The following is a 27,972-nucleotide window of genomic DNA, read 5'->3' as shown; positions in this document are numbered from 1 at the left end:
GAATATTTAACATAAGTGTTTTTTTAGTTTGTTGGATAATGCCGGGGCAAACCAAATTTTTGTTATGTTTATTTATGTAACATAGTTAATTAATACATGTTGTCGTCATAATTTGATAGAGGTTCGATAGAAGTCATGGATGATCATTCATGGATGTATCGGGACTCACCCCAAGGATTGCGGAGGATGGATTATTGTAACGGGGTTCAGGGTTTTAATGATTTCACAACATCTATCCCGAGGAATTTTACTGAGGGCGGTATTAGATGTCCATGCAGGAAGTGTAAAAATAAAAAGTTTTTGCATCAAGATGTTGTAACGATGCATCTTCTAACCAAAGGGTTCATTAAGGATTACCTGTGTTGGTATGCACACGGGGAACTATTTGTTCCTAATGAGAGCATGGTAGAAAGGGTGGTTAGGTCAACTTCTAGTGCTAGCAACATGCATGAAGTTGGAAATGACAACAGTAATCCTTACAAGAATATGGCTATGAATGCAATGAGAATGAGTGAAGGTAATATCAATGAATGTCTAATCATAGAAGAAGAATCTAATGCAGATGCAGCAAGGTTTTTTGATATGTTAAAAGATTCTGACGAACCATGATGAGATGGCTACACGAACCACAATAAATTATCGGTCGTAGCCCAAGTGTTCACCATCAAGTCAGATCACGGGTTGAGTGAGGCTGGTTATGACAAGATTATCTAATGGACGAGAAGCATTTTACCTGAAGGGAACAGGTTGAAAGAGAACTTCTATGCTGCCAAGTCCATGATAAAACCCCTCGGTTTAGGATATCAGAAAATTGACATGTGCCCTAACTTCTACATGTTATACTACCTTGAAAATGCTGAGCTGACCGAGTGCATGACATGTGGGCATTCCCGTTACAAACCCAGAACTGGTAGAGGAAAGACTTGTGGCATATAAAAAACTTAGATACTTCCCAATCACACCTAGACTGCAGAGGTTATTCATGTCACCAAGAACTGCTGAGCACATGACATGGCATCAATCACATCATGCGGTTGATGGAGTGATGATGCATCCTTCTGATGGCGAAGCCTGGAAACACTTTAACAATGTGCATCCTCACTTTTTAGCTGAATCAAGGAACGTGTTTCTTGGGTTGTGTACATACGGATTCAACTCATTCGGGTCATTTGCTACTCCTTATTCTTGTTGGTCGGTTATACTGATGGTTTATAACTTGCCACTAGGGATGTGTATGAAGCCAAAGTTCATATTTTTATCTATGGTTATACCAGGTTCGAGCAGTCTGGGGCGAAATATAGATGTTTGTCTTCGACTGTTGATTGATGAGTTGACGCGGTTGTGGTCCTCTGGAACTTTGACTTATGACATCTCGAGGGAACAAAATTTTGTTATGAGAGCAGCTTTGATATGGACTATCAATGATTTCCCAGCTTATGGAATGGTTTCTGGTTGGAGCACGCATGGAAAACTAGCATGTCCATACTATATGGAGAACAACAATGCATTCACGCTAACAAACGAGGTAAAGCTTCTTTTTTTTGTCACTGTCGTTTCTTGCCACCGAATCACAGGTACAGAAAGAACAGAAAGGATTTCTTTGTTGGCAGAGTTGAAAAGGGTGTTGCACCCCCATGTCTTTCTGGTGAAGAATTGCATAATGTTGTGTCAGAGTACGATGACATTGTGTTTGGTCTCCAATCAGGTAAGCAGAAGTTTCTTGGTTTTGGTTTGACCTATAATTGGGTGAAACGAAGTATCTTTTGGGAGCTTTCTTATTGGAAGAACAATCTTCTTCGCTATAACCTTGACGTCATGCACATTGAAAAGAACATGTTTAAGAATATTTTCAACACTATCATGGATGTGAAGGGGAAGATAAAGGACATCAAGGCTAGATTGGATGTAGCATTGTTCTGTAACCTTAAAAATATAGAGTTGGTATGTGATGGGTCACGGGTCGCAAAACCAAGAGCAAGCTTCGTGTTAGAGAAAAACACACAACTACTAGTGTACAAATGGCTTAAGAGTCTGAGTTTCGCTGATGGACATGCCTCGAACATATCAAGGCTGGTTAATACGAAGGAATACATATTATATGGAATGAAGAGTCATGACTGTCATATGTTTATGCAAACACTCATCCCATTAGCTTTTCGTGATTTGTTGTCAAAAGGGATATGGGATGCACTAACGGAGATCAGTCATTTCTTCAGAGATATATGCTCCAGCAAGTTGAATGTTGATCACATTGAAAGGTTAGCAACAAATATCGTCGAGACAATATGCAAACTTGAGCTGATATTCCCTCCATCATTTTTTGACTCAATGGAGCATCTACCCGTACATTTACCATTTGAGGCAAAAGTTGGAGGACCGGTCCAGTACAGATGGATGTATCCATTCGAGAGGTTAGATATTACTGTTGCTATGTAATTCATAATTAAATGTTTTTTCATTTTTTTAATTGATAATTTTTTATTAATTCTATATATATGCAGGTACTTGTTCAATCTTAAAAAAAAGGTTAAGAACAAGGCACATGTTGAGGCGTCAATATGTGAGGCCTATATTATTGAAAAGATCTCAACATTTATCTCATACTATTTCGAACCTCATTTGAGAACGAGGATCAATCGTGTTCCACGGCATGATGATGGTGGTGAAGTGCCTTCAAGTAGGAACTTGTTAATATTCTTCAATCCTGGACGACCCACACCTAAAAATGTCGTGAGGGGAAGATATTTGTCTGAAATAGAGTTCAGACAAGCACATAATTATGTCTTATTTAACTGTGATGAACTGAGACCTTTTATTAAGTAAGTAGATGATCGACTTGAACTTTGTAAAGAGTGTACTATTTATATATTGTGATACCATAAACTCATATAATTTGGAACAACCTTGCAGGCAACATCTACGATACTTACTGTCTAATAACTCACAGCTGACCGAAACCTAGATCTTTCAATTACAAGATGAACAATTTGCCACGTGGTTTAGAACACATGTAAGTCCTATCACAAACTCATTATCTCTTGCAATATAATTAACTGTAAGTCAATATTACATAATATCCGTTTATTAATTATTATTGTATTTGATATATAAGGTTTATCAAATGGGAGGTAGTGCTGCTATTTCACTGTCTTTACTAAGCCTGGGCCTTGAAAGAAAAGTCAAGTGCTATAACGAGTATTTTGTCAATGGATATGTCTTTCATATTGAAGAATACGGGCATGGAAGAAAGACATACAACAACGGTGTTTGTATTAAGGGATCGACTTCTAGTGAGCTTGAAGTTGACTACTACGGTAGATTAGAAGAGGTCATCGAACTGCAATATCATGGCAAGCAGAATAGAGTGTTTTTATTCAAATGCTATTGGTATGACACAACTAACAGAGGAATCAGAGTAGATCCTCACAATGGTCTCGTTGAAATTTACTCAAAAGCTAGACACCGCAACGTAAATGATATCTTTGTTTTCGCAAAGCAATGCCAACAAGTTTATTACACATACACCCCTTCCTTTAGAAAGGACCGATCAAGAGTTGATTGGTTATCCATTTTAAAAACAAAACCCAAGGGTCGTGTCGAGGTTGTTCATAATGAGAACGAAGATACAAGTGTGATAGATGAAGTCTTTCAAGCTAGTGAGTTGGTTAAACCATATCGAGTTGCTCCTTTAATTGACTTAGAAGAAAATTTGAATTTTCGTGTTTTCGATTATTGTCTTGTTGATGTTGACGTAGAGGAGTTGAATGTTTTTTTGAGCTCTAGTGGACTAGAGAATGTTGATGAAGAAGATGATAACCACATTGAAGAGTCCGATGAAGATGTTGGTGACAATTCAATTGAGGACGAAGATGAAAATTCTGACTAAATATGTTGTAAAGCCTTATTTTTATAATGTAATATTAAGGATGATATTTTGGAACATGAAATATTTATTGTTCTTTAATTGTCAGCTCTTGTTATTGCGTTGTGCGTGCTGTAAGTTTGCAATTCAAGATTTTGTGCAGGAAGATAGACAGAAGCTGCAAAAATATTGATAGTTTTACCGACGACTATACCGACGACATGGAACCCGTCGATATTATACCGAGAGTTGAAAAAAATCACGGCATTTTTCCATAATCACCGACGGACTCACCGACGGATTCCTGAAGGTTGGCGTGCATCCCAAAGCGCACGCCTGTCAGACGGATTGGTCGGTCGGCATAGTTACCGATGGATTTGCCGACAGACTCGGCAAATCCTATGTGCCCGTGCTCTGACACACGCGTTTACCGACGGATCGAAAATCTGGCCGGATTTTTGAATTTTTTTGTGCGAATATCAATTAATTACCGACAGAATTTAATGTCACTGCCCAAAAAAATATTATTCAATGTTCCGTCGAAAACATTATAATATAAAACCCTCCCCCCCTTCTTGGTTCATTTTTTCTCGGCTCTTCATTTCTATTTCTCTTCTCCTCGCCGTTTGTATTAAGTTTTTGCAAGAGGTTTTATTGTTTTGTTGGTAGTTTTCAACATATTAAAAGGTATGTATTCTTTTTTCTTTATCTTTGAATTTTTTTATTTTAATTATGATTATTTTTTGGTATTCTTTGTTTTGTGTATTGTTTGTAGATAAAATTTTAAAATCAACATACTATTAAGGTAAACATTTTTTATTCCTAAATTTATTTTGAATTTATGTAGTGGTCTTTAGTTTTGTGTATTGTTTGTTGTGTGTTTAGGATGTTTTGTGTAGTGTCCTTTAGTTTTTTTCTTTTTATTTATTAATTTTATGATATTATTGTTTGTATTGCCATAATAAAGAATGTTATTGTTGAATTTATGTTTACAATGTTAATTGAAATATAGAATTAAATTTAATTAGTTTATCTTAATTTTAGGATATTATTGTTTGTATTGTCATAATTGTTATTGTTGAATTTATATTTAGAATGTTAATTGATATATAGAATTAAATTTAATTAGTTTATCTTAATTTTAGGATATTATTGTTTGTTATGTTTTTTTATTATTTTGATTAATTTTAATTGTTATTTATGAATTTGTATTGATGTTAGTTGAAAATATATAGATGTTGAATTTCTATATTTGTGTAATTATCAATAGTTGTAGGTATAAAAACTGTGGGTAGTCTCTAATATAGGGGAGGTGCTGTCGAAGTTTTTTAAATGATTGAATTTCTATAGATGTTAGGTTGTATATATGATGTTGCTGGAGTCAATTGGATTGTGGTTATTGTAAAGATTGCTGGTTTAAAAACTATGGGTAGTCTCCAGTATAGAGGAGGTGCTGCCGATTTTTTTTTTAATAATCAAAGTTAATTATGTAATTATTCGTATACATTTGTGTAGATGCGTCGAATGAAATCTACAGCATGTCGTTAGCAGACGGTTGCAGCTAGTTCTTCTAGCAGTGAGGAGGACATCTCCCTAGGTGTTGATCACGACGAGGCATCTGCGCCAACTTGTGATGTTGCATCTTCTAGTGCGGTTTCACAGTGCAAAGGCGGTGTGCCTTCACAGTGGGGTCAATTCACCCACAATTACTAGGCACAATGGAAGGATGACCTCTCAATGTAAGTTTGTTTAGGTTTTAGTTTTTTTATATACTTATAACATAATTTATGGACAACTAATTAATATTTTATTAATTTTATTTAATTTCAGGTTCACAAACATTGAGGCTGTCAGGACAATAACATCGGCGTTTAAATCGTCGATGGAGATTCTATTATTTCAATGGATTCAGGTCCCCAGACATCCTGAGTGGAGATCTAATATCGATGCCTAGTTTCAGCGATTTCAAGTAGGTGTTAACTTTTAATTTCCAGTTTATTTTTAATAAATAATTTTTGTAATTTCATATCTTGTACTATTTTTATTTTAAATGAATTATTTATATACACATAATAAATTTGAGTGAGATAGCGCGGATAACAATGTTGTCAGGAGGGTATGGGAGAATCACGCGAAAACTAGGTAACATCGAAAATAATATTTATTTTTTATTTATAATTTTTATGTTCTAAATTCTAATTAGTTACTATGGAAGTAGGTTGCGTGATTTTTGGTATGACACCAAAAAAAAGCGAAAAGATATGCGAGGGACAACGGTCTTGAAGGATGGAATGAGGTGGCGGTTTGGCGGGAATTCAAACCACCATTCATATCGAGAGATATATGGGTGGCATATATTGAGCATGTGATGTCTGAGCGGTTCTCACGGCGCTCACAGTATGGCGCCGGCAACCGGAACCGACAAATTCATGGTTCGGTGACCACGCACACCAGCGGCTCCGTCCCGTTCAGCGCACATGAAATATATCATTAATTAATTTGTTCATTCAATCATTTTATTTTGTAAGTTATTATTTTCTTGAATTGAATATGATGGTTTTTTTTAAAAAAATTCAGGAGACTTATAATAGCCGGTTGAGAGAGAGATATGGGGACGATCCTTCGATCCATCCGGATTTCGATCCGGATTTATGGATGGAGGTCGGATCGTCTGGTGGACCCGATAATAATTGGGTCTAGGGGCTCTCCAACACTACGGCCGAAAACTTGCGTTCGACCCGTAGTGTCTCAACCGTTGGGAGCTCTCCATCAGTATCGAGCACCCAGTCAGAGGAGTTCATGGCCTTGAAACAACAATATGAACGCCTCTCGACGGATTATTATCAGCTCCGTCAAATGGTCATGGAGATTAGATCAAAGATGGGTGATGATACATGTGCAGCTCCTTTTTCGCTGGACGGTCCCGGGAACAACAAGTCTCCTCCTCCTCCTCCTCCTCCTGCTCCGCCGCTATTTTAGTTTAATTTTAAAAAAAATATTAAATTTGTAATGAATATTTGGATTAATATTATTTAACATTATTTTTACATTTTTAATGTTTAATACAAATTTATTTGGTTATTAAGTTTTTTTACTGTTAATAAATAATTTTTTTAAATATTTTAAATAAATACCGACGGCTTTCTAGACGGAACTAGGTCGTCGGTATTTACCGAGAGTTGCAAAAAAATTACCACCCATGCCACAATCACCGACGGATATATTCCGTCAGTATTTACCACTATTATTACCGACGGATAGATTCTGTCCGTATTTTAAAGAGAGTTTTGAAATATTTCCCGCTCATGCCACAATCACCGACAGATATTCCGTCGGTCATTACCGTTGAAAATACAAACGGAATTATTCCGTCGATAAAATTCTCGCGGGAATTTTTTTTTGGCGCGCTTCGCCGTTTGTAATACCGTTGGTGTTTGGTTTTTTTTAATTACCGACAGAATTGGCGATGGAATGAAAAATTACCGACGATCAGTATTTCGACGGACGTATTCTATCGGTGAGGCTGTCGGTAACATTTTTACCGACGGTTTGCTTGCCTCACACCGACGGAATGAATCCGTCAGTAAAACTGTTTAATGGTGTAGTGACCACACTTTCTACCACAAAAATAAACACCCTCGTAAACACAAGGTTGACAAATCTATGCTTGAAGAAAAGGACTCCATTTCTTATTTATAACTGATGGACTTTTTCCTAATTCTACCATAACTAAAAATGATGAGATACTAACTACCTACCTACTCAAATTAACCAAGCTTCACATTAAGTTTTATCATACTATGATTACAAAAGTGACATTTAACATTGTGGCCCATTTAATGGGTTTGAAGTATTGTTACATATTGGTATTCAACATTTTCCCCTCATAAATACAAAAACAATGCACCTTTAAAAGTTTTGTGTAGACAAATTTCATCGAGTTTCACTTGGGCCAATTCGGTCATGTTATTAATTTACATATTTTTTTCTTATAAAAAAATTAATCTTACAACAACGTTATTAACAATTCGAATTCGTATCCACAATGAAGCGTGAGCAACTATTCTTATGAGATCTAGAAAGACTAGCAAAATAGTTAATGGCATTCTTGCATTTAGAATTCGAAACAGGATAGAAGGACCCCACTGTGCTGTGAGCCAACCCAATTTTTTTCCGACGTTAAAAAAAAAGTCAAGACAATGCAAGAATTCAAAAAACAAAGTAAAAAGAATCTGAGACTTGGGCATTGACTTGATTGAATTTAATAAGCTCAATTAATTTAAATAACATGAATGAAAAAAAAATAATGATAATAAATAAACTAATAAAAAAATTGACAACTTAAAAAAGATAAAAAAAAAAGTGAATCAATCCCACCCGAGTTAGCATGTGAAATCTACGATCTAATCGTGAGACGAGGTAACCCCATCATAACCAAACTAAACATGAAGCTCAATTTAAAACAATTCAATGTTCAAGGATGAAACTAGAAAAATATTAATTAAGAAAAGCAATGAAAAAAAAAAGATTTATATCTACTTGGGTTAACACGCTAACCCCGTGATCATATGCATATTGAAGGATGAAAAAAAAAGGGCATGAAGATCAATTTCCAATAAATAAAATGATGAAGGATGAAATTGAAAAAAAAATCAAATTTAGAAAATGACCTTAAAAAAGACCAAAGTCAACCCGTGTTAACGTTCAAAACTCGTGACCCTGATCATTAGCACGAGACCAACCCCTATAAAGGACAAACCCTAAAAAAAAAAAAATTATAAATCAATAAATTTTAGGGGATGCAATTGGAAAAAAATTAAATAAAAAAATCCTTCAAAACAAAAGAAATGATAATTAAAAGAAATGGGACTAAATTTGACATAGAAATAATTTGAAATCAAATGTAAAGGGGTGAAAAAACAAAATTCAATTAGGAAATGGATTAAAAAAATAAACAACAATTAAAAGAATGAGGACCAAATTTGATATAAAAATCAAATAAAGCCAAATGATAGGAAAAAAAATGAAAAAGAAAAAAATCCATCAAAATAAGATTAAAAACAAAACAAATATAAATGATCAAATTGGATACAAAAAACAAATGAAAGGACACATTTATTCTTTAGCAAAGAGAAAAGTGAGAAAAGAGGGAGAAGAAAAAAAAAATCACTTGAGCTCAACCACATCTTCAACGACCACACACGTTGTATCGTTGGAAAGAACACAACAAGTCATTTCAAACATCACCCTGGAAGGTAGTGTTTGGATAAAGATGATGTTTCATGTGCCAACAATATTTTTAAAATTAATATTTAAATTGATAAAAAAAAAAAAACCAAATCAAATATATATAATAGCCTTAAAATATGCAAATACCGCTAGTTGCAAGGTTTAATCTTTCCGCTTTTAAAGGGTATGAAAGTGTTTACACTGTTTTTCAAAAATGTTAAAAGATAAAATCGATTCTAAGAAACCTAGTAATTACAAAAAAAAAAAAAAAAAAAAAAAAAAAAAACCCTGAAAAAACAGTAATACCCTGGTTGTAAGCTTTAATTCTTTCGCTTTGAAGGGCATAAAAATATTTACACAGTTCCTTGAAGAGCTAACTTGAAATTGCTAAATAATATATTTATCAATGTAACAAGGTTCATACTAACTTCATGCACATGGCAAGTTAAAGCATGCCACATAATTTCAATTTAAACCACAAAATCTAATAATGATAACCTTAATTTTAAATTGTACTGAGCATCACACAATTGGATAATCTTTTGTCTTCTCCATGCTACCTCAAAGCCCAATCTTTATTTGTCTGATATACTCTTCGCTAGCCTTTTCTATATATAACTTGTTAGCTGGCATCATTTTTCACAAAAATCATTCTATACCACATTAATGGCTTCATCACCCTCTTCTCTAGTTTTCAAAGTTCACAGACGTGAACCCGAGCTGATCAAACCAGCGAAGCCCACCCCACATGAGTTCAAGCTGTTATCTGACATTGATGACCAAGAAGGCCTTCGATACCACATTCCATTCATACAATTTTATCGGCACAATCCCTCAGTGCAAGGGAAAGACCCCGTCAAGGTCATCAGAGAGGCAATTGCTAAAACATTAGTGTTTTACTATCCATTTGCCGGCAGGCTGATGGCAGGGCATAACCGCAAGCTCATGGTGGAATGCACTGGCGAGGGTATCTTGTTTATAGAGGCTGACGCTGATGTTACACTTGAGCAGTTTGGTGATCCACTTCAACCTCCATTTCCTTGCTTGGAGGAGCTCCTCTTTGATGTTCCTGGCTCTAGCGGGGTGCTAAACTGCCCTCTGTTACTTATTCAGGTAAATTTTCTGTATTTTTGTCCACTACGCTGGTCCAAGACTTTTTCTTGTGTCACCTATTAGGCAGCAAAAATTATTAAGGGAGCAAGAAATCCTTCTGCGTATCAAACACTGCGAAGTCTATCAAGCCATCATAAGAGTAGACGGATAGCAAAATTATAAGCTATTATATTGGCGAAACCTACCATGATTAATTGTATGTTCCAATTTTTTTTTTTCCTGCTAGTTGTTATATAGTTACTGTAAAATTACTTTCAAAATTTTATTAAAAAAATGATCTCAAAATTTTAATTTCAAATCGTAATCTTTCTAGTTAGTGCAAGTTGAGGAGGGAAATGTCACATCATAATGTTATATATATATATTAATTTTAAAATTATGTTCCTGCTTTGTGTTGATGATCTGAAAAGTCCAATGACCAATCCACTAGTCAAATAGGCATTCATTAATACATCCACTCATCAAATCATCTAGATATATGCTGTCTAATTTATTATGCAAATTGGCAGGTGTCACGGCTCAAGTGTGGTGGTTTTCTCTTTTCCCTCCGCCTCAACCATACCATGAGTGACGGCCCAGGATTAGTGCAATTCATGGCAGCGGTGGGTGAGATGGCACGCGGAGCCAGCGCCCCCTCTGTCCCTCCAGTGTGGGAAAGACATGTCCTTAATGCAACTGACCCACCTCGAGTTTCTTGCAGACACCGAGCGTACGAGGAGGTAGCTGGCTCCAAGAGCTCAATTCTTACACATGATCATCTGGTTCATCGTTCATTTTTCTTTAGCCCTTCAGATATAACTGCTCTTCGAAAATTGGTCCCACCTCACCTCGGCTATTGTTCTAGTTTCGAAATATTAACGGCATGTCTTTGGATATGTCGTGCCATTGCCCTCCAACCAGATCCTAATGAAGAAATGCGCATAATTTGCCTCGTCAATGCTCGTGAAAAACTCAACCCTCCGTTATTACCAAGAGGTTACTATGGTAATGGTTTTGGTCTTCTAGCAGCAGTAGCAACTGCAGGGGAACTTTCGAAAAGGCCAATTGGATATGCTTTGGAGCTGGTAAAGAAGGCTAAGGCGGGCATGACTGAGGAATACATGCGATCTACAGCATCTTTGATGGTGAGCAAGGGAAGGCCTCTTTTTACTGTGCCAGGGACCTACATAGTGTCGGACTTGAGACGTACGGGATTTGAAAAGGTAGATTTCGGATGGGGAAATGCTCTCTATGGCGGGACTGCAAAAGCCATCCCTGAACTTGCAAGCTTTTATATTCCGTTTACAAATAAGAAAGGAGAAGATGGGGTCGTAGTACAATTTTGCTTGCCAGCTCCTGCCATGGAAAGACTTTTCAAGGAGCTTGAAGGCATGCTAAAGGGCTGATAAAAACAAACAAAAAAGCATGAGAGGATGAATAATGTGTACCACGTATCCTTTATCCATGTTTCGTTTGAATTTCATTTTTAATATTAGGACGACATTTACCTTTTATGACTATTAATAAATAATTTGCCGTAATTATGATTAAGTAATTGAGTGTTTGGAAATGTAGTGGTACCTGTGTTTTTTAAAAAAAAATTTAAATTTTTTTTGTTAAAAATTAATTTTTTTTATATGTTTTTGATCGTTTTGATGTGTTGATTTAAAAAATAATTTTTAAAAAATAAAAAAAAAATATTGTTTTAATATATTTTAATATAAAAAATATTTTAAAAAATAATCACAACAAAACTTTTAAACAGAAGTAAACTATGTATGAATCTATGTATGAGTGTGTTGTGCAAACACAAGGCTAATGAATCTGTCCTTGAAGAGAAGGAATCTTGTATATTTGTATCTGTGGATAGTACCATAACCAACATTAACATACCTCCCCAAATTAATGTTTGAATTGATAGATGGATAGGTAATATTAAAAACCTATAATTAATTAACCCTGACAAGGTACATGGAAAAAAACAAGTCAAACACAAATTTAAGTAAAAAATAATGAGAAATAAATGAATGATACAATAATGTGTTTACATCAAAAATATATATTTATATGTAAACCAAGTAAGAACATATTTAAATAAAAAAAAAACATAGGTTGAAATCTATCATAAATAATAAAATCAATTAAATATAAAAAATCTTAATCAATTGAAAAACTAAAAAATAACTGGTCAAATGGTTAGAAGTTATGATAAATCAAAGAAAGTAATTGATTATATAACATTTTAACTTCACATCAATAACTAAGAGATTCAATACTATTTAAAATAGAAATCATTGTTAGATAAAACTGGCCAAGTCATTTCACTTAGTTAGAAATTCACATAATTATTATTGGTAAATTAAAAGTTTAATTTGTGTTAAAATTCAATATAGCTCTTTATTTTATATAGGTTACGTATATGGTATTATAATTACATGTTTAGATAAAAATTCAGACACTATATCGATACAAATAAGGTCATATAACTACTGAGAAAGATGGTTAGCCTTATTTATACAATTTATTTCTTTAATTTCTTCAACTTATATTTTTTCCAATCATTATTTTTATTTATAAATTTATTTACAAATTTATTTATCTTTCTCGCTTATTGTTGCATTGTCGCGATCACATAAATCAATTACTCTAACTTAAATGAATAAGATAGTATAGAGCAAGCAAAAGGTCGATATCACAAGGAAGGTTTAATTTAGATTTTTATGCTAGATGATATGCAAAAAAATTTTGGGAGGGGGCTTTTAGGTTATCTAGATTGTAGTAGAATAAAACAATCAAGCTAAGTTAAATAAATCAAAAAATTATCAAGAGAACAAACCTTGGTTTCTAATAAACATCCACCTACATAAATCAAAACCGATCATTGAAACAATACATCAATTTATATTCTGAATATTTATCTTTTCTTAATGTTAGTGAGTTAACCGATTCGTAGCATAACTAATCCTAACCATCAAACAACCACAGTGTCTGCACTAGTAATTTAATTGAATGACAGCCTTAAGAACTAGATAAGTTGATTAATCTAGACACATAACTGTTTGCACTACATGTTTGATTTGATTGATTGTTTTCTCTAAGATTAATAATATAGATCCGCTACGATTATTAAACTCAGTTGCTTCACAAGTTTATAAACCACAAATTCGGTTTTGATAGCAAACTTAGTAATAAATTATTTACAATAATAACTTAGAGCCTGTTGTAGCAATTAAAATAAACAATCATAGAAAATAAGTATAGAAAAACAAACATATTCATCATATAAATTGAAAAGAAAAAGTAAAATAAATTTCACAATTCTTGAAATCTGAAGGTTTATGTGTCTTTGCAACCAAGAAAAAAAGTTTAGCGTTTCGTGTCTATTGAAAAACTAATCAAAAGGAAAGAAGAATGCATGATTTTAGTTTTTTGAAGGAAATGGTGCGTTTTTCTTCTTTTTCTAGCTGCCCCCTCTTCTTTCTCTCTCTCTCTCTTTTATTTCATAGGAAACCCTAATCCCTCTTTCCTACAAAATAGTCCTTTTCTAAGTAGATAAATTACATTTAAGTAATGTAATAACTATTTTTCTAAAAACAAATAGCCTTGTATAAAATCTTCACGCTTTGAATTTGGATTTAGAGGAGCTAAATTACCGAAATAAAGACTTAGATGTTGGTTTGGAAGCTTTGGGAAGTATTTTGGACTTGTGCAAAACCTATCTATTGACATAATTCATGTGTTATCTTAGAAAAATTATATTTCTCATATGAGCTCCTTTTTTGCTGAAATTTGGTAGGCTAACAAGTCTTCGAGTCAGGAATCCAACAAAATTGAGTTTGCATCTAATGGACTTCTCGAGCTCAAGATATTCAAGTCGTGATGGTCAAAAGTCAACACTAACAAAATGCGAGATTTATCTTTAAAGACTGCAATTTCCATGCTCTTTCTCTTTTTATTTTTCTTGCCATATATGTATAGAAAGTTAAGGATTTTAGCTTTCTAATGTCACTAGAATCACTTCATTTTGACCTCTAGAGCTGAAGTTCTGCACAGAACATCGATTGTCAATTATTTTTAATTTACTTCTTTTTGAATCTTACATCCAAAAGTGCTATCAAAACATAAAACAAAGAATATCAAGAAATTTTATATATAAAACATAAGAAAAATACTAGGTAAATGTGGGTAAAATTATCGAATAATATAGTTACATCACTTACAATTCCTTTTCCTCTTTACATATTTTTCTTCTCACTTTGTGTTATTTAGGATATATTTACCTTTCTTATGTTTTAAAATCTTGAAACACCCATATTTTATTTAATTTTATAATTTTGCTATATGTTTCTACTCATGATTCTTAGTTGTAGTTTCTCCTTATTGCAAAGAAGAAATTGATAATAGGTAGCATAACTGATCAAAAAATTAATGATTGGTTAGTTGATTAGCCAATGATCAATTGCATGCTAGTTTGTCAAATCAAAAGTCTGCAACTATAATTATACCACATTTGTTAAATGCTACCATGTTTGCTTTAAAATTGGAGAATTTTTTGAAACGTTGAGAATGCTCGTGAGATAATTGAAAAATGGTTATAAAATACAGCATTAGAATAATAACAACAAATCCAATTCATTTTCTTCTTTATCCTCAATCTTTGTCATTTTCCTCAATAAATTAACTTTAAAAAACAATATCTTTATCATTTTCTCCAATAAATTAACTTTGAAAATCAATTTGCATAATCAATTAATTCAAATCCTAGAGTTAGCGGGCTTTTCCCTATGATTTTGCTCTTGGAAGTGGTCACTCGCCTGTGGATCATATTTAGAAGTGTGTTTATGATATCAAAAATAAAAAATAAAATAAAAACTCAAGTCCTATAAGAAACAATGTTTACTTAATTTTAAGAAAGAGCTTCGACAAATGTTTACGAGTATAAAATAGGTAGAGTCAAGTCATGGTAAAAGTAAAGTTGAAGAGAAAACAATTGGCATAATTTTACAAGATATAGACTTTTGGTGTTGATGTGAACATATAGTCAAAATTAGGGAGCCTTTGGTTCGAGTTCTTCAGTTAGTAAATAGTGAAGAAAAACTAGCAATATGTTATTTATATGAGCCAATGGATAAAGCAATAAAAGTCATCAAGACAAGGTTGAAAAGTAAAATATCTCAATATGGGCCATATATTCGGGTCATTGATGCTAGATGGGATAAGCAACTTCATAATCCATTACATGTAGCAAGTTGTTTTCTTAATCCAGTAATTTATTTTATGCGTTCTTTTTTTTTCAGGCTTGGCAAAACCCTTGTATAGCTTCTTTGATTTCTCGATAAAAATAAATATGACCAACAGTGGAAAGTTACTCGAGATTTGCTTAGCAGAATTACTAGATTGGTCCCTAATTGTAACACTCAAAATGTAATTAGTGGCTAACTTAAGGAGTATAAGAAAGAAACTGATGATTTTTACATGCCCTTAGCTATTCGTCAAAAAGAAAAGTTAAATCCGAGTGATAACTTTGTATTTTTAAAATATAATATAGTTTTGTATCTATAATATCTAATTTATTGAACTTTTATCTTAACTAGTTGCATGGTATGAGCAATTTGAAAATAATACTTAAGAACTTTAAATGTTTACAATTCGAGTTTTTAGTCAATATTATAGTGCAACTAGGTGTTAAACAAATCAAAATATATTTGAATATATCCATTCTAAAAGGTGAAAAAACCAGAGCACAAGAAACTAAATGACATGATATTTGTGTTTTTTTTTTATAATTTGAGGATTTAAAAAAGATAAAATATTAACATTATCATATTAATAATAATACTAAAAATGATTATTATTATTTTTATTAATAATGATAATATTTACTTAAAATTAAATTTATTACTAATATATATGGTTTATATTCATGTTATTTCATTTCATGTTTATATTTTATTACTTTAATTTTTATTTATTTTATTTAAAATAATTTATGAAATTAGATTTTTTCTAAATTACACCTTTTAATTTTTTTATCTGTAAGATTTGGTCCTCATTCTTTTAATAAACTTGAAAAAAATCAAAACTTTAATAAATTATTTTTCATAACATAATTAAACACTAAAATTTATTTTCTATTACATTACCAAATATAAAAAAAAATTTACTTTTTAATATTCACATTCTAAAAAAACAAATTTCTAGTAGAGCTCAATATTATAATAATAGACAGCTCCCCGTAAGATGGAGCGTCTACGATTTGTGAATGAACGGACCGGGCTTGCAAAGAAAAAGCCCCTTCGCCCCTTTACGGGTGAAAACCCTCCTGTGTGACTGTGTCTACCTCTCTTCAAAATGGGTTAAGTAACTAAATAGATAAACTGCGTAAAATTTCCCCTGAAAATGGCAAAGAGCCACACCATCTTCATGTCGTGGCGCCCCTACTCTCTCCTTCGCCTAGCTCTCCCTTCATCTCTTCTCCACCTCCCAAAACCACACTCGGTCATTTTAAACAAGACTCAACCAAACTTGCTCTTCTCTTGCGCTAACAGAACCAAACTCCACTTTGAAACCCATGGCTTCGTTAAATTAGGGTTTGGTTCTGTCGGTAATCGCAGATTCAGTACTGAAGCTTCCCGTGATGTTAATGATGCTGGCTCCATTGACTCTCCTCTTATGAAGTCCATGGAGAACAAGGTAAATTCATGCATTTTATGGATGAATTATCAAATAGACATTAACAAAAATTATTTGTTTGTGCAACAGATTAAGGAAGAACTAACTGCGGAATCAGTCTCTGTAAAAGATGCTTACGGTGATGGTCGACATGTCTGGTATGCGTTATCTATTTCTCACTGCTTTAAATGAATTCTATGATGTTTTAAATTCTATGGTCGATATGTCATTGTTTGATGAGTCAGTTAATGGAGCTTCTGGCTACTTTCGCTTTGATCTGTTAGAGTAGCATTAGAATGTTGAAGTTGCGTGCATTGCATTTAGAGAATGCCAAGCCTTGTTACAAAAATTATTGTTTATGTATGCTCCCTTTTTATGAAATCATTGGAACGCTACTCAGTTGAGATCAAGATACTGTTATCTATGTGTCTCGCGTTGGATTTTTTTCCCCATGAAAAAAGATTATTGTGAGCAATTAAATGATATTTAGTTTTCTCCCTTGTCAATCCCCTTTGTTACCGTTCAAAGAACATCAGAATTTGCCAAGAGATCTTCAAAATGAAAATAAATAAATAAAAGTTGACTTCATTGAGTTTATGAATATCATCAGTGGTTAGTATAGGAGGGAGTGATGGTTTTGGAATGGCTCTTTGCAACTTGTGTAAGCAGAGATAAGTGAGAAATGGGAAAATGCATATAAAATTATGCGGAGAGAAAACGATATTTGACATGTCCGGCAATTAGGAAATCAGGTTGGAGAGAACAGGAAGAAAGATACCAAGAGATATATCCCAAAAGCCCAAGTTCTGGTAAAAAGATTGATATGCTTACAGGCCTCAAAATCAGAGTGCAGGGGGTGATGATAAGCCTCGATGAATAACTCATTAAAAATGGCAAAATCCATTGTTAAATCTAATTATTGGAACATGTCAAAGTAATGATACAAAGAAGGAATGAAGATTTTTCCTTGGGTTGCAATATGAATGAGTACATTTCCCCTTTTTTTCTTCCATTAGATGTATTTTAGAACATGATTCCTGCAATTGATTGTTTGCAAATTGGATGAATCTTTCAGCTTTTGACTATTACTTTGAGAGTTGGCTAGATGTTTACATGAGTTGTATATGACACCATGGGCTTTTCTCGAGAAATGGCACATTTTGTAAAGGTAGAGGTGAACTTGAGAGTGCAGCTTATGTTCAAGCAGAGAAGACACTGTTGATCCATGACTAAGGAATTCTCCTGGATCTTGTGGAGGGACGAAACAAGAGAGTGTTTAAAGAACAATAATCCTTCCTCTCTCACCTATTTGAAGGTTTCTAGGATGTTTTCCTTATATTATTGGCATACTGAGCAATCTTCTGTCAATTGGAATTTCCGGTTCAGTTGATTATTTAATGTTTAAGCTGTTTGGAGTATGGTGAAACTTTTTTTTTCCTAACAAATTAATGAAACCCCCCTGGCTTCTTTAATCAATATTGATTTTTTTTTATTTTAAATAATATTTTAGAGAAATATTCATCTGACCATTGCCCTTGTTGAAAACCCTTAAAAGGCCTTCTGTTTATACACATGTTATTTAGCTAGTCATTCCTCACGAAAACACATACCAAAATGGAACTGATCTTATGTTGTTAGTAATTTGTGCTATTGTGCTTGATTAGTACTACCATGGGCCCTGATTTCAGGCCATAATAATAGGTGTTTTTACTGTACGTAAATTTTTTGGTATTTTATATTGTTGGTTGTATTTAAATTTTCGGATGAGTAAACAAAAAAGGTTGTTTTCATAGTTTACTTTCATTATGGAGTTTTGATCTCATTATCCTCGGTGGATATAGGCATTATCGCCGAAGATCTACCTGCTCACATATCTGTCTGTGTGTGTCCTTCACAACATGATGTGAAAGCTTTAGAGAATTGTTTGACTAAGAAACTCAACTTGATCATTTATCATGTATTAAGAGATGGCATGTATATCTGATACCAAGAGTTGCATGTCTAATAGATTAGGGTTATAAATCCCTTGCCATTTCATCTAATGAATGAAAGTTGCTGGTCTTGCTTAAAAAATACTACATATTATCTGATAAAGCCTTGCTCTACTAGTCTGCTATTTCAAGCAGTGGGTGGTTGCAGGGCATAAATATATGGAACGAGGTTAATTAGGCTTTATGGATGAGATACGGTTTGATTTTAGTAATGTTTGAAAGGGCCCCATAGCCTTCATTTTTTATTGACTCCCCTGAGCACAGCCCTTTCTAATGAATTGAAACATTGTTTATGACAATAATGAACCTTCTCGGAACAAATCATCTCACTTGGCCATTAAATTAATGTCTTTTTATATGTATCTGACACTCTTCAGATCATTCTGTGTTCAGCCGAATCAGTACACGCTCATAACCAGCCATGATTTTTTCGCTTAGCTATGTTAATTGAATTTGTGTGCCATGTGTTTGCAGCATAGATGTTATCTCTGAAGCCTTCGAGGGACAGTCAGCCGTGAATAGGCAGAGGATGGTATACAAAGCCATCTGGGAGGAGCTTCAGAGCACTGTACACGCAGTTGATCAGATGACTACCCGAACCCCAACTGAAGCAGCTGCCCAGAAGTGATGGAACATTTATGAAAATGACAATAAAAGTCGAAACTTCCTCTGTTCAGTTTTCTTGTTGCCATTCATAAAAGGAATCAGTAAGCTGTGAGCCTACTTTTCTCATTATTAAATTTGCTCTTGCTCCCTCGCTGTTAATCCTTTACCTCAAAAATTGATCCTTGTAGAATTTATAATCTTTAGGGCTTTAAAGAAAGGACTGTACGTTGTGGGTTACAGCCATACCAAATCATTCGTATGGTATTGCTCTTCCACAGCACTTGTTTTGTAGTAATTTGTTTTTCCAATTAATGGCAACCATGGTTTCTGCAAGCCTGACATGTGTGCGTCAGTGCTTAGGACGCGTTTGGGAACGCGTTGAAACCGTGTTTTTTTAAAATTAAAAAGAAATTGCTAAAAATTATATATTTTTAATGTTTTCAATCATTTGATATGCTAATTTTAAAAATGATTTTGAAAAAATAAAAAAATATATTTTAAAATATTTCTATTTACTACTACAATTCTAAATATACTCTTAAACTGCGTGTGATATCTGTGGCATCGCAAGTGATGATGTCTGTGTATCAATGATACGCCTCCATTAATAATCTTACAATTAATCAAGATCCAAATGTTTAATTTAGTCCTAGGGCTTAAGCATGCGTGTTGAAGATTATCAAAGCAAATTGTCAACCGATAAAGGACTTTAGTGGATACTCTAACAGTAGATAAAGATGCAAGAAAAAGATGGATAATTTATTTATTTTTATTTTTTTATTATGTTGGCTGAAGTCTTCGAAAGGGTTTGGTAGGGAGGGGGTTTGAAATTGACTAAATTTAATGCCCTAATAATCTACCAGCTTGAACCAAATTTGCTACTGTGACAAGTTCCTGCTCCTTGATAAACTGAAGGGATAATGCTTAAAGTCAGTAATGAGTGTATGCGGGTGGTGAAATTACTAATCCTTGGAATGGATAGGCTTGAGACCTGTACGGATGCTTCCATCTAACAATCACAGTTTAGAATTTTTTTTGTTTTAAAAATATTTTTTAAAAAAATTAAATTTTTTTTATTTTATTTAAATTAAATTTTTTTTATATTTTTAGATTATTTTGATGTACTGATATTAAAAATAATTTTTTAAAAATTAAAAAAAATATTATTTTAATATATTTTCAAATAAAAAATACTTTAAAAAATAATAATAATTATTCTTTCAAGTAATTATACTCTGCTTAACCATGGCCAAACTGAGGCTGTAGTATTCCATTTCCTTTTTCTTTGAAAACTGCCCCTCTCGAGTTGCCATCACTAAAGAACATCATTCTCAAAGAAATTGAAGTATGTAACAATGCTACCATCCTGAATTTCAGGATATTTGAAAACTCGGTTGAAACGGTGTTTTTTTAATATTTTATTTTTTATTTTAAATTAATTTTTTTATGTTTTTAAATCATTTTAATTTGTTAATTTTAAATATATAAAAAATATTATTTTAATATATTTTTAAATAAAAAATATTTTAAGTCATAACGGAAAAATTCGAGAAAACAAGACGGATAAGATTGTGTAAAGGGAATACTGAAGGCATGCTCTACACGCATACAAACAAACATAAATAGTAAAAAGAGAACACTTAATTATTGAGCCCACCACAGGAAAGTTGAAGTGATGTTTGCCTTGTCCCCCTAAAACTCTCTCCAGGAGGAAGCCTATCTCTTACTTTACACAAGCAGAGAACTATCCCTTTCAGAAAGCGTGCCGCAGATGAAACCCTAATAAAAGTCTGCCTTCCTGCAAACGTAACTCTTTAATGCCCTCCCCCCCCCACTCCCTCGAAGATTTCATTCACAATATTTTGTTTCTTTTTAACTTGTTGCCTTCCACAATTCATCGCTCGTTTACTTCCTGGGCCAGCAAAATACATCCTTACTGCAAATTTCTACGAAGCCACGTTGGAGATGAACCTTCCTTTGACTATTTTGGACTTCGGCTTTATTCAAACATCCTGGTCAACATAGTTTCCGTGCATCGTAGGAAAAGACACCGCCTCAGCTACATCTGTGAGCTAGAATGTTAAAATTCACCAGGATTTGGCAAGCTTCACAAATCAAGAACACATGGCATCAGGGGATTTGCTGTTTATACTGCCTCCATCACTCACAATGACAGAATTATTATGGTTTTTTTGAGACGACATATACCATCTCTAGGAATAAATTTGTGTTTGGCAATGAAGGTGGGCTCATGGCCGTTGAAAAAAAAATGTTTAATATAATATGCAGTTGAAAGTTTATTTGTATTAATATATCTAAAATTAACAAAACACTAAGCTATCAGGTGGTTTTATTGTGCTAAATGTATTGTAGTCACTCTCACATTTCACTATGAATTCACGAAGTGATTTTCTTTTTTCATTTTGGTTATAAAGGCTTAGACGTTTGGCCTTTCAGTTTTTTTTTTATTTTGGTATTTAATGTATTTTTTTCCTTGGACTTGAAAAAAAACTTCCTCTTTTTTTATTTAAAGGTCTCTTTCCCTTATTTAACTTTTTTAAAAATGAATATTTTTGTTATTCATCTTATAAAATTTAAGCATGCTTTTGTTATTTTAGTCCTATGAGCATAACTTGTTTGTTTTTTTTTATTCATTTTAGTCCATTAAACTTTTTTTTTAAAAAAAAAACTCATCATTTGTCATTTAAATGACTCTTTTTTGTTTCATTATAACAAATAACCTATCTAAGATGATATCATTGTAATAAGTGATATATCCAAGATGGTTTTATTGTTATGAGTGATATATCTAAGATGGTGAAAAATACAAATATGGTTGGTTAAAGAGATGACCTACCTCATGATTTAGAAATCACTTACTTGGTAGTAGGATCTGACATGAGATGTCTTAATTGTATGGTTGAGTTAGAAACTTCTTGATGGCAAGGTTAACCTTTTCTTCCTAATCACAAGGTTGAAATTAAGGCTTACTCTTAGTCTTAAAAAGACTGAATCATTATTTCTAGGTATCTATGCTCTTGAAGTTGGATTGTCATTTATCTCAAGGTATCTTTGAGATTTTTGCAAAAATATTCGTGTAGAGATTTGGAGTTAGATAACATACATGTATCCTTACTTGGTTTAAAATATAAGTTCTATTTTTTTTTTTTTGAAATCTTTCTTTTGCTTAATGGCTAAGGTTTACAATTTTTGAGATGATTATTCTTGGTCACTTGACTCTTCAGCCCACTTAAATTTTATACGTGTAATTAATATGTCTAACTGCCACTTTAATCATGTAACTTAGATATTATGCTACATATATTGCCCTCTTATCAAATGGTGCCCCCCAAGTGTGGTATTTGTGCATCATTGTGCACTCATTATTTGCCTTAATAGAGAATTGATGCTCTATATTTTCACTTTCTGAAAGAGTTTATCAAGTCATATACTGCTAAAGACTATTTAAAATACCCCCGGTTGATATGGTTGTATAAACTCCTTCAGCGATGATAGAAAAGGTACTCATGTAGCACTATTTTTTCCAGGTATCATGATCATCATTCGAAAGAGAAAGCTACCTTCCAACCATGAAGATGCCCCCTGGTTGAACCATGTTCCTCAAGTGTGGTGTTTCTCTCAACTACTACGGGAGTTCATCAAACCATCCATTGTCATTGAATGTTTTGAGCCACATCACCGCTAATTGATTTCATTATGCATATTCTTCTCTTAGAATTGCCCACAACTGATTTGGCCATAAAAAACTTTTCCCCTAGCTGAAGTGACTCATATCCATCATCATCGTTCAGATTTTTAGGTAGTCATATTGATGTAATTATTAACCAAAATGCCCTAAAGCTAAATTTAACCACTTGTTTTCCTAGTGGGCCGTATGAGGTTCTCATGCATTAATATCATCTTCGCCAAGAATTTTGCAAATTTAGTCGATGACCATTTTTTATAAATCATTTTTCTTGTCTTGGGCAGAAATCATAAATTTTAAAAATGGTATTCTTTCAAATCTAATTATTGAAAAGAAATCATCAAGATGTAAATTTGAAAGTAATTTTATGAAGATTAAATTTCTTTGGTTGAGAACCAAAAGCATATCTTTCAAAAATAGGATGCACTTTGGTATATGAGCCAAATGTTAATTGGGCTTGAGAAAAAAAATGATTTGGATCAAGTGAGTTTTTTTTAGTGCACGATGAATTTGGAAAGAAATAATTCCAAAGGTTTTTTTTTTTTTTTTTTGCTTTCAACAAGGAAAACATCTTGCTTATATTGCATTAAGCTTGTCTATTTATTAGTAAAGATTGAATGATTCAATAATATGAAAATGACTTGTGGTACATATTCAGGCCACAATCTTTCTTCCATTTATAGTGGCTGACACTTTTCAACGTAATCAAATAATTTTTTATCAAATAGGAATTTTTTAGGCAAGTAATGTAGGTCATGGCTCATAGCTATAAAATAATTGATAATCATAAGGCTCAAATCGTGTTTATGGGTCGTAATATTACTTATTTGCTACATAGATCTTTCAGGCTTATGGCCTGGATTTTAACTGTTTGATGGTTGATGTCATCATGATCTTAATTCTCCAAGTTTTCATGATTTGTTACTCAACATTTATCTTTATTAGGTACATAAATAATTGACAGTCAAAATATATCTTATGAAGAAGTAAAGGGTGGTTATTTTAGAAAACATTTTATGGTGTCTCTGAAGGTGTACTGACCTTGCTAAGAGGGCATTTAAGGTCGGTAACTTGCTTTAGAACATTTTTATATGTGCTAAATTTTTTGAAAAAGGCATTTGAGGGTCTACCACCCATTTTAGCAGCATGATCATAATGAAAATGAATAGAATCTTAAAAAATCACAATCTACTTTCAAAGAATTCTCTACATTGTTTGAGATCATTGTTTATCCTTCATAACAGTCTGTTTTTTTATTATTATTAGAAAGGACTTATAAAGGAATATAACATTGGCTATGGTTCTAGGCTATGAAAAGAAAGGATTTTTAAGCTTGAAAGGTGTTTAGAAGGGTTTAGATGACCCAGGATCACTCCAGGATACTTTTGAACTTGTCAATCTTGCTGCATGAATGTTCTTTTTTGAGAATTTATCTTGATGATGCATTTTGTTTGGCTTTGGCTTTGCCATAACTTTTTATTTTTCAGTACGCCTCCTTACATGGTTTTCTGAACTGCAGCTGCTTTAGAGGTTTTTAAAGATTTATTTATCTCTAGTGACTTGTTTCCCCTCTAACATGGGGTGTGATCCTGGTTGGAGTTTTCAAACTTTTCAAGCTCAAATGAGAACTAGCAAGGGATAATATTTTGTTTATGATTATAAAGGCTAAAAAAGAGCATTTTTTCATTTTAAATGCAGACTATTTGGAATGATAAGCATTGACCTCATCTAATGTGATTTGTTCAGATTTAATAAAGAACTACTTGATATGAATTTATAACTTCAAAGTTTTCTATGCATCATCATTTATAATTCTCGTCATATGTGGAAATGCAAAAGAAATTGTCAGCATGTTTTTGGATCGCAATCTTTCATTTACACATTTTTAGATATTTCTATTTCTTTTAGAGAATTCTAAAAATTACACCCAATATGGAGGTCATCCTAGTTAAAGGTTATCATTCAAGAAAAAAAATCATAGCTCAAACGTCAATAACAATGGGTTATTTTTTGAATTGTGATAAGATTGTCAAAGATAGTCTTTCTTAATCTCAAATCCAAACTTGTCTATGCCTATAAATAATAGCCTCATTTTAGGAAAATCTATTGGTTAGCCTTAGAAAAGATACGGTGGGATTGGTGGGGTCATAATCTAAATGCACACTATTTATCACTATTTATGTCACCGAATCATTGATTTTGTTTTGAACATAACTTTGTTTCAAGCAAGATTTCTCTTTATAGGGTTTATATATAGGTGAAATTGGTTTTTAGGAGCTTGGTCTCTTTATATTCATCAAGGGTGGAAAATGACTCTTTTTTAGTTTCAAAAGAGTGGGATTGTCTCCTAGAATTTGCATGACTAAATTTTAGTAATGTTGTCATTTTATTTATCCGATCATAGATTCAAATAAGATGCCAATATATTTTCAAAAAAAAAAAAACATCTCAAGATTCAATGCAATAATATGACATATGAAAAGATCATTGAAAGTGCAATGAAGTTCCCAAAACATGTGAAAAACAAAGTGCAAAAAATAAGAGTTTCAAAGAACTTATTCATGAAATTCAAATGGCAAAGCAATGTTACAACATCTTCACATCAGGTATCCCAGCTCAAACGCTTTGAGCTTTCAAAGTCGACTCATTTACAACTTATCATTGGTGTTGGAACTAATACAATCCAATAAAGGAGCTTGTATTTTAAGGCATGACAATTTCCAATGTTTTGTGCTTATTCCTTGACAATTAAGGTGGATCAAAATGGAAAACATACATGGAGTAAACCCTTTTCTAATCGTAGCATATCAATACTTTTGGTTTTGAAGTTGAAAAACATCAATTTAGAAAAATACTCTCTCATTATCATAATATCAACATTGAAGAAAACGAAAGGACTTACATTAGGTTCTTTTCTTATTAAAACCTCTATGTTTATGGAATACCTCTTTTTTAATTTTTATATTATAATTCTCCATGATCCATAATTTCATGAAATCATTTTTCGCATCAATACAGGTTACAACAAGTTTTCTTTTGTATTCGACAAGCCTAATGTCTTTTCTATCATTGGACTTCCAGATTGGTGGAGGAAGTGGAAGCAAGTTATAGACTTCCATCTTAACATCAACCACAGACATGTTTCTCTTCTAAGTAAGCAATGAAGTGAACCCATTCATGGATACTTTTGTCATACAACAAAATGACTCTAACGAGTTCTTTGGAACTCTCAAAAAATTTTAAAATTATAATTTTGCTACATTTAGGGAAGCCAAACGTAAATGAAAAAAAATCTCACATCAGATAGAAATGAGAAATTAAAATGCTTATATATAAAGATAAATATATAATATATGTCCGTTATGTATATAAATCTTTTTACAGAGTTTCATGAATGAGTTCAAAGTGACTCTTTAATACATATCTCGTCAACATCAAGTGAAAGGGAAAACACCTATTATTGATCCCTGCAAACTCGGCCCGAAGATTCCTAAGTATTGGCCCAAAGAAGACTCCAACTGGCTGATGCAACACATTACATTTTTGAGCTTGTAGTTGTTGTGATCGTTTTGTTTTGAGTGACAGAGATAGCGAAGCATTATTCATGGGACCTCGTATGCAAAAGTACCAACCAGGTCATTCAGATATGTCTTGAATATAATAATAACACCAACTGCAATAATTCAATTAAAACTAACTAAATTCATATTAAAACCACAAAACCCATCATTATTTTCCTACACAAACCCATGCATTTTCATGCCAAGTGTAAACGCAGATATGTTAATCAACCAGGGCACTGATAAAATTGAAGTAAAGAACTAACAATCTCCACTTGGTGGCCATGTCTGTGTGGTAATTACCACGTTATTTAGTATATCATGGATGAACTTCACGATCACCACCATCTTTGGCTGAACTGACCGGACCTTCACCCTCCCTGTGATCATTGTGTCTCTTTGATGGAGCCGAAGGTGGAACAGGCAAGCCCTTGGGGAGGAATCCAAACGCCACAGGTGAATGGATGTTTACCTTGTGGATCCTCAGGTTATGGACTCTATCTATAGCTCCATCGCTTAAAGGAGAGATGACAAGTAAAAGAAACAAGAGCAGAATACTGTGGTTCCAGGCCATAGATGGTGCAGCTAATAAAAGATGAAATTTTTTGTGTTCTTCTAACACTGCAATGCAGTGGTTATATCTGATGGTATGTTAGAGGAAAACCAAGGCAGTGATGAAGAGATTTGTTCATTTGGGTAGCGAAGCTCATCCAAGGCAAGCTGTGGAAAAAAAATGGAAAGGAGATGGGAAAGTGTCGAGAAAGAGAGTTAGAGTGTAACGTATGCTGAGAAATAAAGAGAGAGTTGAGTTAATGAGGATTTAAGGGGAGCAATAAGAGACAAATTTTGGTATTCTTGAGGCAGAAACAGATTTTGCCACAATGGGCGCAGCATTGCTAGCACTTGTGGAGGAGCAACGCTTTTCAACGCTTACAATGGATCTCATTTGCAAGGTTCTTCACTTTTATTGGACCAAACTCTTTTGTCTCTCTTTTTTCATATATTTTAAACTGGGCGTGCATGTATTGTCAACTCTGAGTTGACTCGAAGAAAAAATGGAGTTGGATTGAGTAAAATTTCTTCAGAATGGGACCTTGACACCTTGTGTTTGTATTAAATCAACAAATTGAACCATTTATAAATAATTTTACAAATTCAATCCTATAAGTATTACATTTTGACAATTCAATCCAAATGACCTTAATTATTAACACAAACCCATTTGATATGTCAAAGCTTGCTGAGGTTAAAAAC

At 33.2% G+C, this 27,972-nt stretch overlaps 2 protein-coding genes across 2 annotated transcripts; both read left to right on the top strand.

The window, feature by feature from the left end:
• The first annotated feature begins 9,724 nt into the window (after positions 1–9,724).
• On the top strand, positions 9,725–11,734 carry LOC7482422 (benzyl alcohol O-benzoyltransferase). Its single transcript, XM_002319729.4, has 2 exons — positions 9,725–10,204; positions 10,714–11,734. Exons 1-2 carry the CDS (start codon positions 9,758–9,760, stop codon positions 11,587–11,589), a joined length of 1,323 nt encoding a protein of 440 aa, XP_002319765.4. The 5' UTR covers positions 9,725–9,757; the 3' UTR covers positions 11,590–11,734.
• A 4,707-nt stretch (positions 11,735–16,441) lies between these two features.
• LOC7493882 (protein BOLA4, chloroplastic/mitochondrial) lies at positions 16,442–19,611 on the top strand. The gene is made up of 3 exons (XM_002319728.4): positions 16,442–16,876; positions 16,946–17,013; positions 19,321–19,611. Exons 1-3 carry the CDS (start codon positions 16,583–16,585, stop codon positions 19,472–19,474), a joined length of 516 nt encoding a protein of 171 aa, XP_002319764.3. The 5' UTR covers positions 16,442–16,582; the 3' UTR covers positions 19,475–19,611.
• Positions 19,612–27,972: the final 8,361 nt, after the last annotated feature.

This window comes from Populus trichocarpa, chromosome 13, assembly GCF_000002775.5.
Source record: "Populus trichocarpa isolate Nisqually-1 chromosome 13, P.trichocarpa_v4.1, whole genome shotgun sequence".
Lineage (NCBI taxonomy): Eukaryota > Viridiplantae > Streptophyta > Magnoliopsida > Malpighiales > Salicaceae > Populus > Populus trichocarpa.
This window is presented reverse-complemented; position numbering and strand designations above follow the sequence as displayed.

Bases quoted from the DNA above. Each gene is read 5' to 3' on its own strand.
- LOC7493882 (XM_002319728.4), top strand. From the start codon at position 16,583: ATGGCAAAGAGCCACACCATCTTCATGTCGTGGCGCCCCTACTCTCTC. The intron at 16,877-16,945 runs GTAAATTCATGC...TTTGTGCAACAG, and splicing joins TGAAGTCCATGGAGAACAAG to ATTAAGGAAGAACTAACTGC. The intron at 17,014-19,320 runs GTATGCGTTATC...ATGTGTTTGCAG, and splicing joins GGTGATGGTCGACATGTCTG to CATAGATGTTATCTCTGAAG.
- LOC7482422 (XM_002319729.4), top strand. From the start codon at position 9,758: ATGGCTTCATCACCCTCTTCTCTAGTTTTCAAAGTTCACAGACGTGAA. The intron at 10,205-10,713 runs GTAAATTTTCTG...GCAAATTGGCAG, and splicing joins GCCCTCTGTTACTTATTCAG to GTGTCACGGCTCAAGTGTGG.